Source organism: Ascidiella aspersa, chromosome 1, assembly GCF_963924565.1.
Source record: "Ascidiella aspersa chromosome 1, kaAscAspe10.2, whole genome shotgun sequence".
In the NCBI taxonomy this organism is placed as follows: Eukaryota; Metazoa; Chordata; class Ascidiacea; order Phlebobranchia; family Ascidiidae; genus Ascidiella; species Ascidiella aspersa.
Genome location: NC_139447.1, coordinates 21,694,806 through 21,713,510, shown reverse-complemented (window position 1 = coordinate 21,713,510; position 18,705 = coordinate 21,694,806). Strand labels below are relative to the sequence as shown.

Below are 18,705 nucleotides of genomic sequence, written 5' to 3'. Positions count from 1 at the left end.
ACAACCGCAGCTGAGATGGCAATGCATGCTTAACTTTCCAACAAGGCACAAGGGTTAATATGAAAAAAGCGCAATTAGGCTAGTTGCTTCTAATGCTTTGTGGAATTCAGCATGATAACTTTCACTGATACAAGTTATCAAATTTACATTTTGACAGGATCTGCTTGAACTACGTCTATGAAATTCATAAGGGTTCAATCTAGGGTTCCTCTTTTCACCGGATTTTTTCACTCACTGGAATCGGGATTAAAAAGCAAAAATTCCCGGGAATCCCTATGAAAAATTATACCTTAATTACATCATTATGTTTAAAATTATTTTAAATTAGCTCCAAACATTTAATTAGGCTTAATTATGTTTTGCAGTATTCCACCTGTAACTCTCACAAGACCTTCTTGTATTAAAGGCTGCACTCGTATTGCTCATGCAGGGCGCATTTATATTGGTAGAATAAATTTAATTAGGTTTTCCACTGGTAAGCGCAAATAAAGCAACTCAGGCAACGACTTAAATAGGTTCAGTGGTAATATTTTTTCTTTATATCTGTCAAAAAACGACAATAACCGGGACTATAAAAAAATTTCTCGAGATCTCGGGAATTTCCCGTTGAAACATTCCCAGAGAGGAACCCCAGTTCAATCTTCACATTTTAAAGAAAAAACAAAAAGTCCTATTTTATGACCTTAAACTGAAAGCATACCTGCCGAAAACAACAACTTTTAGCACAATAAAAATATGACTAATGACTTTTACAATTAATTGGCTATTAAGTTAAACAGTCATACAAAAGTCATAATAGTATTTACCAAAAATGTAAAGTGGATTAATAATTTGTCGGCGCTGGTCTAGAATCCTACCACAACGTTGAAATGATTATTAAGCAATGCATAATATGTGGGTTAGGGTGTCGTTTAGTGTTTGGGTGTGGGTAGGTCAAGTAATATTGTTTAACACTATTACTGGACTCACCCAAACCCAAACGCTAACCGGCACCCTAACCCAAATAATGTTCGTTGTGGTAGGATTCTAGACGAGCGCCAATTTGTCTTATATAACCAGATTTTTTTTTTTTTAACTTTGTTGTTTGAAACGGCTCGCCCTTTAGGGCACGGGTTGGGAACCTTTAACATTAAAAGATCCGTTTGGCTTGGATTCCTTAAAGATAAAACTTACTCTTGGCCCAGTCTGCATTCTGTGACAGGTGCACACATTTATTGATTATTGCACACTTGAATTAAAAAAAAATTGCGAACTGTGCAAAAATATAAACATAATTGCACACCTCAAAATTTGGTTCTGCATACCTGAGATCTCAGCATATATGAAGTGCCATGAAATGCAGACTGACTATGGGCCACAACCACGGGCGAAAAAAATATTTTAAATTGGGGAGCTTTTATGCTGTTCACTAACGACCTAGTGTACAAAAGCGGGCGCTGGTCTAGAATTATACCACTTTTTCGTCCGGAGGTTTATATTGATAACATTCTTTACGTTATAAAGCTGGAGCCCGGAAGTAGCCATGGAAATAGACGCGCTAGACAAAATGGACCATAGTGAAGATAAGTGTTTTTTAATTTAAAAAGGGAAAGACTATATAACAGCATCTATTGACAATTTGGTAGTACTGGTACGTTTTTCACCTTTTAATGTTGTTTGTTTAAAAACCTTCTTTTCAACCTGTTCGAAGCAAGCATATTTCGCCAGAAACTACGCTAGGGTGACGGTGTAATCATAGACCACTACTACTAGTGCTCTAGTCTATGGTGTAATCCAGTGATTCTCAACCTTTTTCAGAGCAAGAGCCGCATTTCAAACCTAAGGTTTGCAAGGAGCCGCATAAAAAACAACAGTAGGCATATAATTAAAAAACATTAAGAAAGCAACTAGAAAACATCAAATATACATTACGCTAGCCTAGGCTAACTAATTAACAGTGTTTGCCATAGCTTGTCGATCAGGACTAAATATATTGTGACGTAACAAACCACAAAATTATTTTAAAGAGCCGGATGGAAGTACCCGGTAACATTAGTACTTCGTACTCGGGATCCTTGCTGATACAATTCATTAATTCTTGATTTCTCTTACTTACTTTGTAACTAATTTTTCACTCGGTTAGAGAGCCGCAAAATGTTCAGTTGAGAGCCGCGGTTGAGAATCACTGGTGTAATCCAAAGTCTATAGTTTCTATGGACTTTGGTGTAATCAGTATTAGTGCTCTATGGTGTAATCGTTTTTTACAAACTCGTTTCTTGTGTTTTCTAAGTCTGGGGTGACGATTGCTAACTCTAGCGTTTAGCAGCGATTCAGCGCATTGTTCTAAAGACAAGGTTCGTTTCGGGTCAAGGTTTCGGGGGTTTTCATGCATCGCCCGTCAATCAAAATATGAACTCACTCACCCGATCCGTCAGAAATCAGTGCAGTTCTAAGCAAAAAGGTCTACGACAATCAGTGCATTCAAAGGATCAAAAAGTCCGACTTTTAGACTTTGAGGTCTTGGACAATGCACTAATTTGCATTAACAAATGTGCATAAGAAGATTAAGTTTAACAATACTTGACCCAATCAAACCCAAACGCTAACCAGCGCCCTAACCCAAATAATGTGCGATAATTTAATAATTATAACGCTTCAGGCCCCAATACCTCAATTTGTGACGTAATAATGTTAAATACAATGGACGAGAAACCATCCGAGTTTGGGCTTTTTTCCCCGGCATTTAAAGAATTATTAAAATAACGCACATTATTTGGGTTAGGATTCGGGTTAGCGTTAAGGTTTAGGTGGGTCAAGTGTTATTAATCCTATCTCACATTTTTTGTTATCTTTTCTGAACTTTTAATGAATATTTTTAATTTATCTTCGCCGGGAGTTTACCTAAAGGTCCAAATCAGTGCATTGCCAGGACCTCAAGGTCTAAAAGTCTAGACTTTTCTGCCATTGGATGCCCTGATTGTGGTAGACCTTTTTGCTTAGAAATGCACTGATTTCTAACGGATCGGGTGACTCACTTATGTGGAACACAGTTACTGTAATTTCACAATCGTTTTGCTTTCCGGACAATTAACTCACATTTGAAATAAAACAAAGTAAAATACTCATTAATAATATATAAAATGCGGCAAGACTTTGTGAGCCAGTAAAAGCCATCATAGTATTTTTGGCTGGTACAAAAATAATTCGTGAGGTTGTTAAAAGTGAAAAAATACGTGTTTTTTGGCTAAAGTTATAACACAACCTGGGGTCCTGTAGGAAAATTTAATAAGGTCCGTTAAGAAAAAGCTCAGTTACTGATGCTCGTTATCGATGTTAAAAATAAAATGGTAAATACGCTTCTATATCAACACTTATGCATATACCGGTATACGGCCTTATAGTGGTTTCCCTTTTTGCGTTAGCTTTTTTTGCGTTAGCTTTATCTGCCAAAACCAAATCAGGGTTTGCCATTTTATATTTTCAAAAAAAAATACAAATGAATTTGACTTTTTTAGGCTTTTTATGTTTTCAAACTAACGCAAATTAAGAAAAATTCCTATAAAAATATCACAAAAACAAAAAAATTGCCAAGAAAAATTTGCGAGAAAACAATAAAGAATTGAGAAAATTTTCCACAAAAAGAGAAATTCAATGTATCAACACGACCATTTATTGCATTTTTTTTATCTTTTCAGGAAAACATAGACTTTTAGTGTTGGTAACTTAGATTTGTCTTTTTGGGGCTTTTTTTTAGGTAAGTGTGTCTTTTTTTTATTTTGGCCATCTGGCAACCCTGAACCAAAGTTCTGTTGTACTATATAGTATTAACTTCTGTGCACGCTTATAATTTGTCCTTACCCTCTATAATCTAGATACTGCCTTATTCTTTTGGCCAGGCCAGAACATTCTTTTCTGGTCTTCTTCCTTACCATCTACCCTGCGGCGTTCTGTGATGGATTAAAGTAAAACTTAATGAGCTAACAGTACCAACAGTTGCAAGCAAAGCCCTAGTGCCCTATATTGTTGACCATGACGTGATCTGACCACGCAGAACGTAAATGGTTAACATCAATGGAAGCCCATTGTAAAGAAACCGTGTTAAAAACTTGTTTTCATTAGAGTCAAGATTACAAAGAAAAACTTCGTACAATTATAATTATTTGACGAAAGCTCTGATGATCCTTAAAGAAAACATCTATTCCGAAAGATAAATTTGGAACTTATTCCTACATCTGAACAAAAAAGCATGATCCAATGTTAATGATGTGTATGTTTAACTCTACTATTGAATGTCCTATACACCTTTTTTAACTTTACTTTCTGTCCGACAAATATATATCATTTTATCGAAACATCATAAAAACGAAAACCGGCGAATTCAAAATGTTTTGTAATACCTGACGTTCCCAGGGGACAGCGAAACAGCGTAAGGTTTCTCGAGTCAGCTGTATCCTGGTTAGATTCAGTTTAAAATAAAATTGTACTGTAGGCTACAGTAAATCAAACGTTAAATTCAAATTCCATAAAGGCTACATGAGGCTACCTGAAAAGAGGTTGAACTCTGCAACAGGTCAGTCGATACAGTCTAAAAAAGTCTTAAAGGTAAAAAATATGAAATTATACAAGAGTTTCGTTCGTTGTTGGAATATTTAACATACATGCAAAAGTTTTTACAAAGTCATATACCGGTATCTTAAAAAAATAATGTCATATTTTCAGATTTGTTAGGTCATAAAAGCTCTCCCTGTAATGAATAGAGTGGCATGGGCGCCCGCCTAAATTTTTTTTTCAAGTTTTTAGGCAACGAAATAGACACGATTTAAGAAAACGTTGGATGTGAAACGACGATTATGATTGCACCAAAGACGACCAAAATATTTTCCATGTGTTTTGCTTTTAAAAAAATAAATTAGCGTAAAGAAGAAGCAAACTTTTTGTTGAGATATTTATATTTGCATTAGTCAAATAAAACGCATTCGAAAGACTCGGAAACTTATAGCGTGGATGACCATTGCTGCTTTATCGCACTAAATATATACTACTGTACTTGTTGTTAAGACTTAGCCTTTTTTTTAGAAAATCGTTAACAAATGCCTTTTTTCATAATTGGTCAATCACTCCAAGAGTCTTCGGGGGATACCCAAAATAAACAATAGTTAATGCAATCTTGTGCAAGCCAGTCAAGAAAAACTACTAGCGACCGTAAAATAGAGAACACTTAATTAATTGAGAATGTTCGTTCGATAGTTAACGCCTGTTTCTCGTTGCAAATTGTTTCTATCATCAACGTCAAGACGGCACAACAGAGACCTGGCACATGCGCGCCAACAAAGCAGACAGTTGAAGCAGTGAATTTACACCTTGGACTATTCTCAGGTGGGTTTGAGCAATTAGTTTAACGTACTCGAGCTTTACATGCTCTGGCATATCGTGGGTTTTGACCACACGAAATATGTTGGTAATGATGTCATCAGGTGAATAACCCATAGTCCAAAGATGTTGAACAACCGTGTATGCCTAAAATTACAAAAAGTGGTCATTAGTACTTTTCTCCTCAAACAGCAACCGTACAACATGCAGCTATAGCGTAGAATTTACTCTAACGAAGCATGCACGAAAACAGCTTATAGACATCAGCTAGACATTCAAAATGATGCTAATGAAATACCGCCTACAAAGCAGTAAAAAAGCTTGTGGGATTGGGACATAAAGTGGTTTGAATGACATATCTACCGTAAACACTACCCCCAACAAATCGTCGGCTATTTACTATCTCAATAAGAATTGGTTACAGAAAAAAATATTTTTTATTCAATAAAGTGTTAATGAGCATTTTGCTATATTTCCAAATATACCATATGTTGGTCTATATTTTATCTCAGTGAAATATTTTTATTTTTCCTTAGATTGGTCTTATCTTGAACGCAGAACGTTTAACCTGTTTCATACTTTCAAACTATATTTGAGTGTTATTATTTTTAATGGGGTTATACTTAGTTAAAACAGGGTTTTTCAAACTTGGTTGACCGCTATGAACTTTAAGAGATCGCAGCAACATACTTTCGTGAGCTTAATTGCTATTTCTCAGCTGTAGTTACACAAGTAGGCGATATTTTAAACAGCAATTTTTTTACTGGCGCGGTTTTTAAGGTTACTAAGTAGCTAACTATAAAACCTATCCAGTTCCACTAGATTCTAGAACAACGTTTTATTTTGACGAGCCTGCGTATTGCTTTGTAACGTTACTCGCCATAACTATACAATGACTGTCGTAAATTTCAGTTTCTACTGCCGGACATGGGCTAATGGGTCTAAATGTCTTTTGACTTAAGTTGATACAGGAGACAAAAGTTTTTGACTTAAGTTGATAGTAAGTTGATACATTGTTAGGGCTTCCAGCACTAAAAACACATGCTTGGCACTTTCCTTCATTATTTTTAAGGGGTATTCCATACATTCAGATGAATCGAAAGGGTACCCCTGTTAAAAAAAGTTTGAGAAAGCTCGAATTAAAATCACGAAGTATGCCTGATGTATAGTTGTTTTACCTCGTCTAAATTTGCTTTAAGGCAGTGATCAAACATGTTTTTGATGAGAAGTGGGTGTGGTTCATCACAAACTTTGAACACATTGACACCATTAACAAAATCAAACCCTTGATATGTGGACTGGAGATTGTTCAGTGCCTAAACAAGAAAGGAAAGAAATACTAGTTGAGAGTTATTAGTCAAATTTGATTATGAAATCAACACAGTTCAAATAAGTGCAGTAGTTCTAAAACTATAAAATTAACGTGATTGTTAAGTATTTAAACAATTTGCTGTCAAAAATCCAACGTTTCTAGTTCCTACTGCAACTATTGTGTTACTATTGCTGGGTATGATGTGCGAACCTCGTTGAATATTGTCTAAAGATTGACATTACTTGAGTTTGTCTTTGCATCAAAACAGTACGTTTCAGGCGATTTTAATGGCCGATATAAACCAATCGGGAATCGCTAACAAACGTAAAAAACGACATGGCCGTGTGGTAGCAGCAAATGTTCGACGTAATATCAACGGGAAAATCAATGATAGGTCCAGTGGTATTTTAGGCATTGTTTTTAAGCTCATATTAATTACTAGTGCAAAATTTACTGAGGTTTTTGTTAGCTGTTTCTATGATTTTCTATGATAATCCAAGGAGGTTGAGGCTCCACAGAGAGCACACAATAAGACCTAAAAAGCAACAATACCTAAAGCAGAAAAATCTACAAAACCATATAGTATTAAGACCAACGACATAATACAGCCAAATACGCATCCAGTACAGCATAAGATCAAAATCGTCTGAATAAGACCGTAAATCTTTGTCGGAATAAGGCCTAAATTTATCAGAATAAGGCCTAAATTCATCGAAATAAGGCCTAAATTAATCGGAATAAGTCCTAAAGTCATCGGATGGCCTAAATGGCCAAAATAACGCCCGAACCTGTGGGTAGAGGGTATGGGGCGATCGGGGGCCATCGGTCTGGCATCGGCTGTTTTGGTGACTACGTTTGGACGCCCTAGTCTAACCGGCGTCTTAAGGGCGCCGCTGTTTTGGCACCGGATTATTGGTCCTGTTTGGGGTTATTGGTGGGTAATGGGTGGGGTTAGAAAATGGGTTATTGTTGAAATTATTAGGGGAGTTAGTGATGTACTTAGGTGTGGGGTTTGGGGTTAGTTAAAGTGCTGCTTAAGCCCGATTCTGACCTTTTAGGTCTTATTCCGACGGATTTAGGACTTAAGCCGATTTAGATGGTACTAATACGATTAGGTATTAGTCCTATTTTGGCCTTCCGAATTGTGTTTTATTCTGACGTTGGTGTTGTTCTTATCTCGGTATTATGGCTGGATACCGCTCCAAAGACGACCACGAACTAATATTTCTGCTTTATTAAACTATGCAATAGCAACACTTTTTTGCTGCCTTTACGTTACCGTTATCTAAAATATTTAGCCTAGAGGCCAGAGTTGTTGGTATATTAATGATGTATATAACATCCTTGTTCAAATCACAATTTTTAACAGCCCCCAAGTAGTATACAATACAACAGTTTTACCACACCAAACAAACAATTAATAAAAACTCGACATTGGGTAGCCATGAGGTTTTAATACTCAAGATAAAACAATTAATCTACTACCACAATGTTTTCTTGATCACAATACAAGTGTTAAACAACTGCGAGGAGCATTGCGTGAGGCGACGAACAATTGAGCAAATTTTATTCCGACGTTTCGACGTCCTATACACGTCGGAATAAAACTTAGATTTGCCAGAAGAGCTCTACAAACCTGATATTATGCCTGGCAGCAATAGCTTATAAATTGAGCAAATGTTAGACATGAATTCCACTAATGAGAACTAGATGTAGTACTACTACTGTTATTTTATGTTGAAAACTAATTCTAACTTTTAGTTTCGGCATCCAAAGCAAGTAAGCAATACTGCAAAATGGTAAAATTAGAAAATGTAGAAATTGAAGAAACTTCAAATTTAAAGATAAGATAAAAGGGTTGTATATTAATATTTTGTTAGGGTTTTATGGTTCTGCTCCCCAAATGAACAGTTTTTGTGGTGGTGAGGAGTATATGCCGTGGTTAAATATAAGAATAAAGAAACATGGCCATTCAACCGAGTTCTGATGGTAGAATGCAGTAAAACAGGGGCGGGCAACATACGGCCCGCGACGGGATTTTGAACGGCCCGCAGACAGTTTCCCGTTTTACATAATAATGTGGGCCGCGGCAACAGTCTGCCACAATCCCCCACTACTTGCTTACTACGTCAAATAATAGTGATCGTTAGCTATTCTTTAGATCTTTGTCTTGGGTTAAAATTATAGGACTCCAGCCATAATATCGAAATAAGAACAACATTAACTTTGGAATAACACACAGTTCGAAATAAGAACAAAATAGGACTAATACCGGAATAAGTCATAAACCCGTCGGAAAAAGACCTAAATGGCCACAATTAGGCCTATAAAACATTTTAGCTAATCCTTAACCCCACCGTAAGTAAATCACAAACTTCGCTAATAATTTCAACCCTAACCCATTTTCTAACTCGACCCATTACACACCAATAACCCTATAGAGGGCCAGAAAATCAGGTGCCAAAACAGCGGCGCCATAACGGCGTCCTTTAAAGTAAGGCGCACAAAATTCGACACCAAAACGGACAATGCCATTATACCTATGGCCCCCGATAGTCCCATACCCTCTCCCTACAGTTTCGGGCGTTGTTTGGAGCATTTAGGCCTTATTCCTAAGAATTTAGGACTTCCGACAGATTTATGTCTTATTTAGACGATGCAGTTCTTAATCTGTCGTAGATATTACTACTGCGTGTTTGGCTTTATTATGTCGTTGGTGTTAATACTATGGTTTTATTAATTGTTCTGCTTCAGGTCTTGGTCCTTTTTAGGTTTTTCCGTGTGTTTCCCAAATTAGATTTAGACCAAGAAACGTAGAGTTGAAAATTTAACAAGGATTGAATGCCAAAGTACTTTTTCACTCAAATTGGCAAGCAAGCAGTATGTTTGCTGTGCAATGAAAGTGTTGCCGTTTTTAAAGAGTACAGCATTAGCCGCCAGTATGCGGCAAAACATATAAGCTATGGCAGTACAATTAATTTATCGATTAGGAATCCGGCCCGCCAAGTACTTTATTTTCCCATATCAGGCCCGTTGACTGGAAAAGTTGCCCGCCCCTGCAGTAAAACATACTAAGAATGTGATAAGCCTAATGTATGGCATTCCAGAACCTTGTCCAATAAAAGGGAATTAAGATTTAAATTTTTGCAACTTTTGCATGTATAGTGCGAAAGTTGAGTCTCTTTTGGCTTTTAGACGAGACGGCCGTGATTATGCTCAGTGTCTGCACTGCTCGGTGGTAATGTCAAATGCGTCATTACCACCTTTAAACCTAAAAAAAAAGATTGTGATAAAAAGCGTCCCTCCAAATAAAAGGCGCCGATGTTAGTTCTGCCAAAAAAATACGATTCGACCAGGAAACGACGTTACCTGATTTGGATTTGTGACACTAATATAACCATTATTTATTCAAATCGTGTTTTTTTAAGGGAGCTTACTGGATCTCTGAGTAACCATAGCACACAGACAGAAGAGTTGCATGCAGGTTGCCGACTAATGACCTAAACCAGAGGTTCTCAAACACGTGAAATTTTATATTTTCTAAAGGGGAAATCTTCATTTGTGTAATAAATTGTATTTTTGTGATTTATTAGTGCAAAAACAATCAAATGTTTTTTTTTTCAACAGGTTATGTCACCTATTAAATCAGTAAATCGAAAATGTGCCAAAATCATACAAAGTAACGGGAAAATGCTTTTTGCTTGTGGTTCCCTGAGGTAGTATAATTAATGTTAAAAACAACAAGGTATAGGGCAGGCATAACTAGATTATATACAATAATACCAATTTAAACCAATACTTTGGGATTCTACTTTAACATCCGTAGTTGCCATATGCCACATTAAAGCAAATTTGTGATGTTTACACCCACAAGAGATATTGACTCATTATGTTGGCAGGCCGTATTTTGCCAGCGAACAGACAGAAGCTCAAGTGAATAGAATAACAAACATTAAAAAAATGTCTTGGATGTATAAAATTTTAAGCTAATCGTCTTTTTTTTCTATAACAGGGTTTAAGTTTTATACACTAAGATCATTAAAACCAAGCATAGTTCAAAAATGAGTAAGGGTGAGGGATTCAAAATACCTTCACCAAATTCTATTACTAAATTTCTTATTTTTTACTAAAAGAGAGCAGTTATGTTCCCTTTAACCAGAGCTCAGAGTCAGATACATACAGCCGTGAAGAAGCAACTCTAGCAATTCACCTGTCTCATATCACCTTGAGCTGTAAAAATAATTGCTTCAAGACCATCATCGGTGTATGCCACATTTTCTTTCTTAATTACTTCCATTACTCGGTTTAAAATCTATAAACAATGTTCAGGTATTTTTATTGAAAGGTCAGTTATTAAATAATCTAATTAAACAACTAAAATATTAACCTGTTCATCACTTAATTTGCTGTAACGCAAAACAGCACACCTTGACTGAATAGGTTCAATAATTTTATCAGATTGATTGCAAGCCAAAGCAAACCTTGTTGTTTTACTGTAGATTTCCATTGTTCTGTTATAAAATACAGTGCAAAAACAGTATTAGTTAAAACTATACATTATAACTATTTTGCAAGGATTATTAAATATAATATCTTATGTACCCTATATATATGTTTACTTCACCTAAGTGCCCAAATGACTATTATCCAAGTTATGTATATTACCAAAAGTGTCCACATGAGTTTTATTCAAGCTAAATGTGATAAAATGTGCCCAAATTAGTTTTATTAGAGCTATGTACAACTACAAAAATTCCCCAATGAGTTTTGATCGATCTTTGTATGGACACAAAGTGCTCAAATTACTTTTCTTTAAGCTACATGCAAAAAATACCCACTGTAGCATATTTACAACATCTTTTAACGCTACATAGCAAAATAAATATCAGTTAAAATACTGTTTATTTCTCGTTCCATTTAACTGTCGTAAAGCGCTGTGCGCCAGTCAAATATAGTTAACACCTTCTAATCTCTGCCAGCCACATTGCAATAAGTTTTGCGATTCTGTGAATGACATGGCCCAAAGGCAAATCGCACTTTAGAAAAGCTTGGCAACTGTACTGTACTACACATTACATTACTTCAAAGATACTATACTGTAACGCACTGTTATGTTGTTTATAATTTTATTTGTTAACTCTTTGTTAGAAATATCTGGCGTTGTTGCCCAGGTTAAATAGAGTACTTACCAGTTTAATTTTATCTGATAATGTACTATTCTTAATTGAATATATCCATGCAAATTTGCTACCTTTGCGTGTTAGAAAAATAATTAGAAAAAACATGAATGTGGAAAATAGTTAGTAACCAAAAAGTAACATTACAAAAAACATCTTCGTCATATGGCTAAATATTTCAATTTTTTCAAATGGCATAACATTTTTTATTTATGCCAAAGCTTTGCACTATGTGGCCCTACACGGTAAAGAGAAAAATCAGTCTACAAAGCAAAATAAATACATAACCAAAAAGCAATGTTGTGCGTAGTGTCCTAAATGTGCAGTCTAAATTTATGTCAATTTTAACAGGGAGCGTGTCCGCGGTCTAATTTTAATCAAAAAGGCTTTTGCCTCTTAATCACTCACAGGAGTCATACCAACCCTGCATAAGTTTGCTTAATCCATGTGGTATAGCCCATGATTGCAACATTGATTGTGGCAATATAACACGTAACCTAAAAGCAAAGTTATGTATTGCTTATGAATTGGATTGACTAAAAAATTATTGTCGTTGACAATAATTTTTGCGGCTGTGCACGTGTTTAGGAAAATAGAAGTGTTGGCGCCCGTACGTTGATACAAGCTTGTGCTAGCTAATGCACAAATCGCAATTTTAAAACAGGTTTAAAATGATGCATGGTTTTTATGTTTTAAGTATGGCAGACATCAGTCTCAAATTGCTGGTCATCCAATTAGCTAAGAGCATTGCGACTTTGAGCAGGAGCAGATTGAAAGGGTCACCTGACCATGTTCCTCCCCTTGCTAATTTGTATATTGTAGTCATTTAGTAGGTTAGGTAAACCTTTAAGACATTCTCAATTACCTAATTACATTTTTTTATGTTTTTTTTAATATGGGTCAGTAATTAAAAAAGGGTTCAGTTTGTGGTTATGTACATGTGCATTCATACGTAACGACAACTTTAAACCTTGAAGAGCACACTAGCAAGAAAGTTGAGTAAAGGCTAATGAAAGCTCTTGCTGAGTACCTTTGTTCTAATTGTATGCTTGTTTTTTGTATTTGTTTGAGGGTAATAATAAAACACAGATTCATTTTTCAAATACTTTTGTGATACTGTTTCTATTATCAATACTTAATGTAACCTAATTTGTAATTAAAAGTTGTAAGAAGCAAAAGTGTAGTTTTGGTGTCTTATTGGAACTTGAATGCCACAAAAATACACACCAAACACAAAAACAAGGTATTTATTAATTTACACGATAGATGAGGAAGAGTGCTTTTAAGTGACATATATTCCTTGCCATTATCTCCAAAGGAAAAATCACTCCCAGAAAATATATTCAAAAAGGGTAAATGCTTCTAAAATAATAAAAATACCAGAAATAATAAAAAATACCAGAATAATGCAACGACTGAAAGACAGCACTTTTGCTAGCATCAAGAAAAATCAATATGAACAAAAAATGTTGCTTCTGTGCACAGTAAATGAGCTCTATATTATATCATTTAAAGAACAAAACAAAAAAACAAAAATGGGATTTTCTCAATTTTGTATGCTTTAACTTTTTTTTCAACTTAAAATAAAGTGAGTATCTTTATGGAATTCAAAACCATTGGCAGTAGGTTACTGCTTGTGGATCACTGTTCCGCTGAAGCATATATAAACCAGGGGTCCGCAAATACGGGGTCGCGACCCCAAATTGAGATACAGGTGTCCAAAGTGGCGGTATACAACACTGACTTGATTTAACAGCTTTTGTCACAGTTCTACAGTATAAAAGACTGACACAAGCTGGTAAATCAAGTCAGTGTTGTATACTGCCTGAATTGTTCCTGCGGCCTTTCTTACATCGGCCAGACACGACTAACCTTTGAATCCGTATGCAGGAACACCAGCGTTTGGCGTCCTTTGAAGTCTGCAAACATTTGCAGAACAATCCTAACCACCAAGTGGACTTTACTACCCCAGAGATTTTGGGCTCGGCATAAGATCGCTACCACCTCCTTCTTCTGGAGTCGCTGCTCATACATCACCACAAGCCGGCTCTCAATTTTGACACAGTCAATTGTTCAATACTTAAATGATATTCACGCGCATTTCTATCATCAAGTTTTTATTTTATTTTTATTGTTTATTCCTGTTGGCGCGCGTCTTTTGCTTACCATCAACCTCATTGTTTTATCTTTGCCCTACTTTCGCCTTGCAAATGTACTTTTCTGATGTTGTCCTTATCATCATCACTTCTCCTTTTCCTCCTTTTTTCTGTTTTTAACCTTTTTAAAATGTCTGAGCGTCTATATAATGATTCACATTTATCTCAACCTCATTTTACCGCACTGAAGATGGCATGAGCACTTGCCGAAATGTATGCAAACAAAAGAATGAATCTTTTATCATTTATTTTGGGCCACCCCTTTTTTCTACTAATACAATTTTTGAAGTTTTGCCATTTTTCTGGTCTGTTTGACATAGAATGACCATTATGTAAATACAATTTTTCTTTTACAAACTTTTCTCTGTGTTTATGATGTTTTAGTCCATTTGAAGTTAATTCAATCATATCAAGGTGCTATGAATATTATGGCCGCTTCGCGCGATTCGACTATATTTAAGTTGCATATTTCACAGAAGATCGTTAGTGAACAACATTTCTTTTTTAGAATAATTGTTTTGTGATGCCACAACTTAACTTTCTGACGTCATCGCTAAAAAAATGCTACTGGCGGACGAGGGAAAAATTAAGACTGTCCAATTTGGATTTAAATCTAAGGATTCAATACTCTACGTTGAATATCCCTACTCATAATGTTGAAAGAAAGACAAGATGCTATGTTAATTGACGTCAGAAGTATAAGAACAAAAAAGTTCTTCCGTTTTTGGTCACCTGCAAACGTTGTAAAAATTATAAGCAACACTGAATTACCTTCTCAAAGCTTGTTGTGCACCACTTGTCATGCTATCAGCTTCATCTAATATGATTATTTTATGTTTTCCTTTGGGCAAAGTGACTTTTTTCTGAGCAAACATTTTAATTTTGTTTCGAACAACATCAATACCTCTAAAAAAACATTAAGATCAAAATAAAAAAGCTGGAACAATATAAACAAATATGTAAAGCTTAAAACAATACAACCACGTTAAGCAATTAATGACTTCAATATATATATATAAATTTATATAACTAATGTGTGCACTTGTAAAAAAACATAGTAACGAAACAGTTCTACTTATAATTTTTGTTATTTTTTTAGACCTACCTATCATTGGATGCATTTAGCTCCAAAACTGCATCTTTGTACGATGAACCAAGCATGGTTCTGGCAAGACACAAAATACTTGTGGTTTTACCAGCGCCAGGTGGTCCAGCAATAATTATGTTGGGGACATTCCCCTCCCTTGAAAAAACTTCTAATCGACTGACTGTTGTTTCATTTCCAACTACTTCAGTTAGCTTGGTAGGTCGGTATTTTTCTACCCTACAAAACATTAGGGTCCCTTACTAGGCTAGAAACATAAATATTTAAAATGTAACCTATTAAAATAAAAATACATTTAAATGGCTGCAACCTTGTTTTCATTGAAATTTTTTTTTTTATGAATATATATAAGATTGCTATTATATATTTTTCTTTTGACTGATAATATCAGAAGATATACCATTCCTACCGTTAAGGAAGTTGGACTGGCATTTTTACTGATAATATACAATGAAAAATTTACACAATTCTTTAAAAACTAATGAAACAATTTTCCTAATTTTTTAACTTTCAAATTCATCATTTGCTTTTATTTTTTGGAGTGAATCTGGCAAGTTAATATGCAAAATAAAAGTTGCATAAAAAAATAGGTAGTTAAACTGAATGTAGTTTACATAATATGTTGTTTACACACTACCTGATTCAGCAACAATCTTATGCTTTAAATAGCCCATTAAACAGTTTTCGCGTTTAAGAATTAGTGTTATAAGTTTTGGAGCATAATGGTGGAGGTTCTTGTTAGACGTAGTAAGAATATCAAAGCCCATATAGAAGTTTTTAAACGTTTTGAATAAATTAAAAAAAAAGTTTCTAAGGATATTGGAAACTTTCAAAATACTATCTATTATGTTAAGGGTTTGAAAAAAGCAGCAATAAAATGTCCCTTGCCAAAAAGGATTGTCATATCATAAATGATTCAGCTACTCATGAGACGAAACTTTTTAAAAATTTTGCTTTGTTTTTTTAATTTACAATCCATTGCTTGTGTAGTACACTTGGTTGGTATACCTAAATCCTTGAATAATTTTAATTTAGAGTTCAAATATAATAACTTGCTTAGTTAGGGGTCGCAATAAATGCTTTAAAATAAAATTGTCCATTGCTGATGATAATTGTCATGTTTCGCCAATGGATAAAATACATGACTATTTAACAAATACCTAAAGATCAACTTTGCTCAACATTTTCAAAAGCTAATGAAATATAGCTTTTCTCTGAGGAAAAGAAGGACAAATTACAGTACAAACTTGGTAGAAATGATCAAACAATAAAAAATTCCAAGTGTTTTTTTAGCTTGTGCAGTAAAAGATTTCTGGCTGAGAGTGGTATCTTTATACCCACAAAAACAGCATCCTAAAAATTATTATCGGCTCTTTGTACGCTTGAAAAGCTATCAACACTTTAAAAGTGACATCTATGTAGCATAGTGCTTCTTGACCTTCTTTCTCTTACAGCCCTGTTAGAAAACAAGGGAGCAGGGCTCTGGGAAAATGCTCACAGATGCCAGGTTAAAAAATTTTTTGCTATACTATTTTATTTATAATCGCACAAATTTTAGAAATTACAATATATGAGCCGTGCAACTTTTAGCATTTACTTTGTAACAGCAGCACAATTTGAAGCTTTATAAACATTCCTGCCATACAATATCCAAAGTTTGCAATCTGGGATACTTTTCACAGTGAATTGTTCAATTATTCTTAAAGTCTGATATGGTCTTCTTTCTCTTTACATTTCCTTATATGTTCTTTGGCGCTGGTCTAGAATCTTACCACAACACACATTATTTGGGTTAGCGTTTGGGGGTTAGGGTGGGTTATGCAATATTATTCAAATAATGAATATAATAATACTTGCCCCACCCACACTCAAACACTAACTCACACCCTAACTCAAATATTGTGCGTTGATTTAATAACTGTGGTAGGATTCTGAACCAGTGCCTTTATTATTTTTATGAATTTAGCGTTTCCGGAGTAAGAGATTGTTACTATAAAAGCATTTTAAATTCTAGTACTATTACTTGTATTAAAAACACATTAAAAAACTTACCAAGGGAGATTGTAACCTTTTTTTTGTAGTTCTAATAAATCATTTTCTTCATGGCTCTCTTTAACTTCCATGTTGACAATAAATTACAGTGCCTATAAAAGAAAGGAAGATATTTCCCCAGCGACTTAGTGGAAAGTATGGCAAGTGCACCTGCGAGTTATTTTAACCTTTTGAAAGTGCACCCCAAATATGAAAAACGCTTGTGCATCATACGTTTACAGTGCAATGTATGCAATACAGAGTGGCGAGTGCATCGGAAAATCATAAAGTGTACCCAAAAAATTAAAAGTGCACTTGGGGTGCACTTTTTTTGACCTTTGTTGCACCCGGATTTTGTTCAGCCATGCACCCGCGAGATATCGTCGAGATCGGCCATACATTCCAACCTGGCTTACAACCTTAGGCTGGTCCACACCAAGTGTATAGCAATATCAAGTTCTGCAGATAACTCACTTTTCGTTATAACTAGGGAGATTATTATTTGACTTGTCAAAAAAAGTCAAAATTTGTTAAAATCGATTAAAACTGCACCTAAATCGTTAACAAAATAAAAAAAAATATAGTTATCTCGTTATCTTTTTGAAATTGTCTTTACCACTATCGCTGCGATCCTGAACTTTCGTTATTTTTTTGTGGTATACGATTACCTTTAACTTTCTGTACCGCTAGCTGCCGCCAGAGCTTTCCCGCCAAATTTCGTCGACATGTTTTCTTCGCTTTCGACATACCCAGTCTGGCGCTTGAGGAGTGCGGAGCGAAAAATCGCAAGCAGAGCAAGTTACGCTCAGGCAGTGAATAAAAATGCGGCCAGCTTTAAGAGGCCGAATTGCCTTACTATGAGGACAGTTTTAATAATTTGAAAAGAGACGAAATTCTGAATCTTGTAAAAAGCATGGATTATCCGCTGAAGAAATTGGTTGGGATTGCAGAAATGCGAGGCCAAAACGTCAATTTTTTTTTATTATTTTGGCACATATACGCCAGGAGGCACCGATACAACCAACAGGTTTACCAGTCAAGGTGCCCCCTTTCACAATATATATTAGCAAACACAAGAATTATTTAAACATATTAATGCTATTTATTTAAATTATTATAAGTTTTTAAATTTTTTATTAGTATGACTCTGAAAAGATCATCCCAACACCAATAAATGAAGCAGTCAAAAAAAACAAATGCATATATACCAGGAAGTAAACTATATCAAATAATAATGCTAAAGAAAAAACAAATATTATTGGAGTAGTGAAATAGCAAGTTAGAATAATTGGAGCAATGTAGTTTTGTATTTAATTGTAAATTGGTGAAATGATAATGATTTTAAGTTGATATCAATCAATATTTCCCCATACCACTGGTCCTCGATATCCAAGTGATCTCTGCCCTAGTGATGTGTTTGTGCGAGATAAAAATATTTGCCTAGTATCCTTTAACCTAGTTAAATGATTGTGTATATCAGAAATTTTAGTAAAGTAAAGGCTAAATGTGGGAGGTAGAGCATTGCTGTGGAATTTGTGCATAAATTTCCCAAATTCTAATTTATATATTTCTGAA

At 35.0% G+C, this 18,705-nt stretch overlaps 1 protein-coding gene across 1 annotated transcript; it reads right to left on the bottom strand.

The window, feature by feature from the left end:
* Positions 1 to 4,212: 4,212 nt before the first annotated feature.
* Positions 4,213 to 17,564, bottom strand: LOC146168264 (replication factor C subunit 2-like). The gene is made up of 7 exons (XM_083397971.1): positions 17,152 to 17,564; positions 15,100 to 15,318; positions 14,766 to 14,900; positions 11,049 to 11,172; positions 10,872 to 10,973; positions 6,528 to 6,665; positions 4,213 to 5,496 (listed from the first exon to the last, which is right to left on the bottom strand). Exons 1-7 carry the CDS (start codon positions 17,220 to 17,222, stop codon positions 5,269 to 5,271), a joined length of 1,017 nt encoding a protein of 338 aa, XP_083254097.1. The 5' UTR covers positions 17,223 to 17,564; the 3' UTR covers positions 4,213 to 5,268.
* Between the last annotated feature and the right edge of the window lie 1,141 nt (positions 17,565 to 18,705).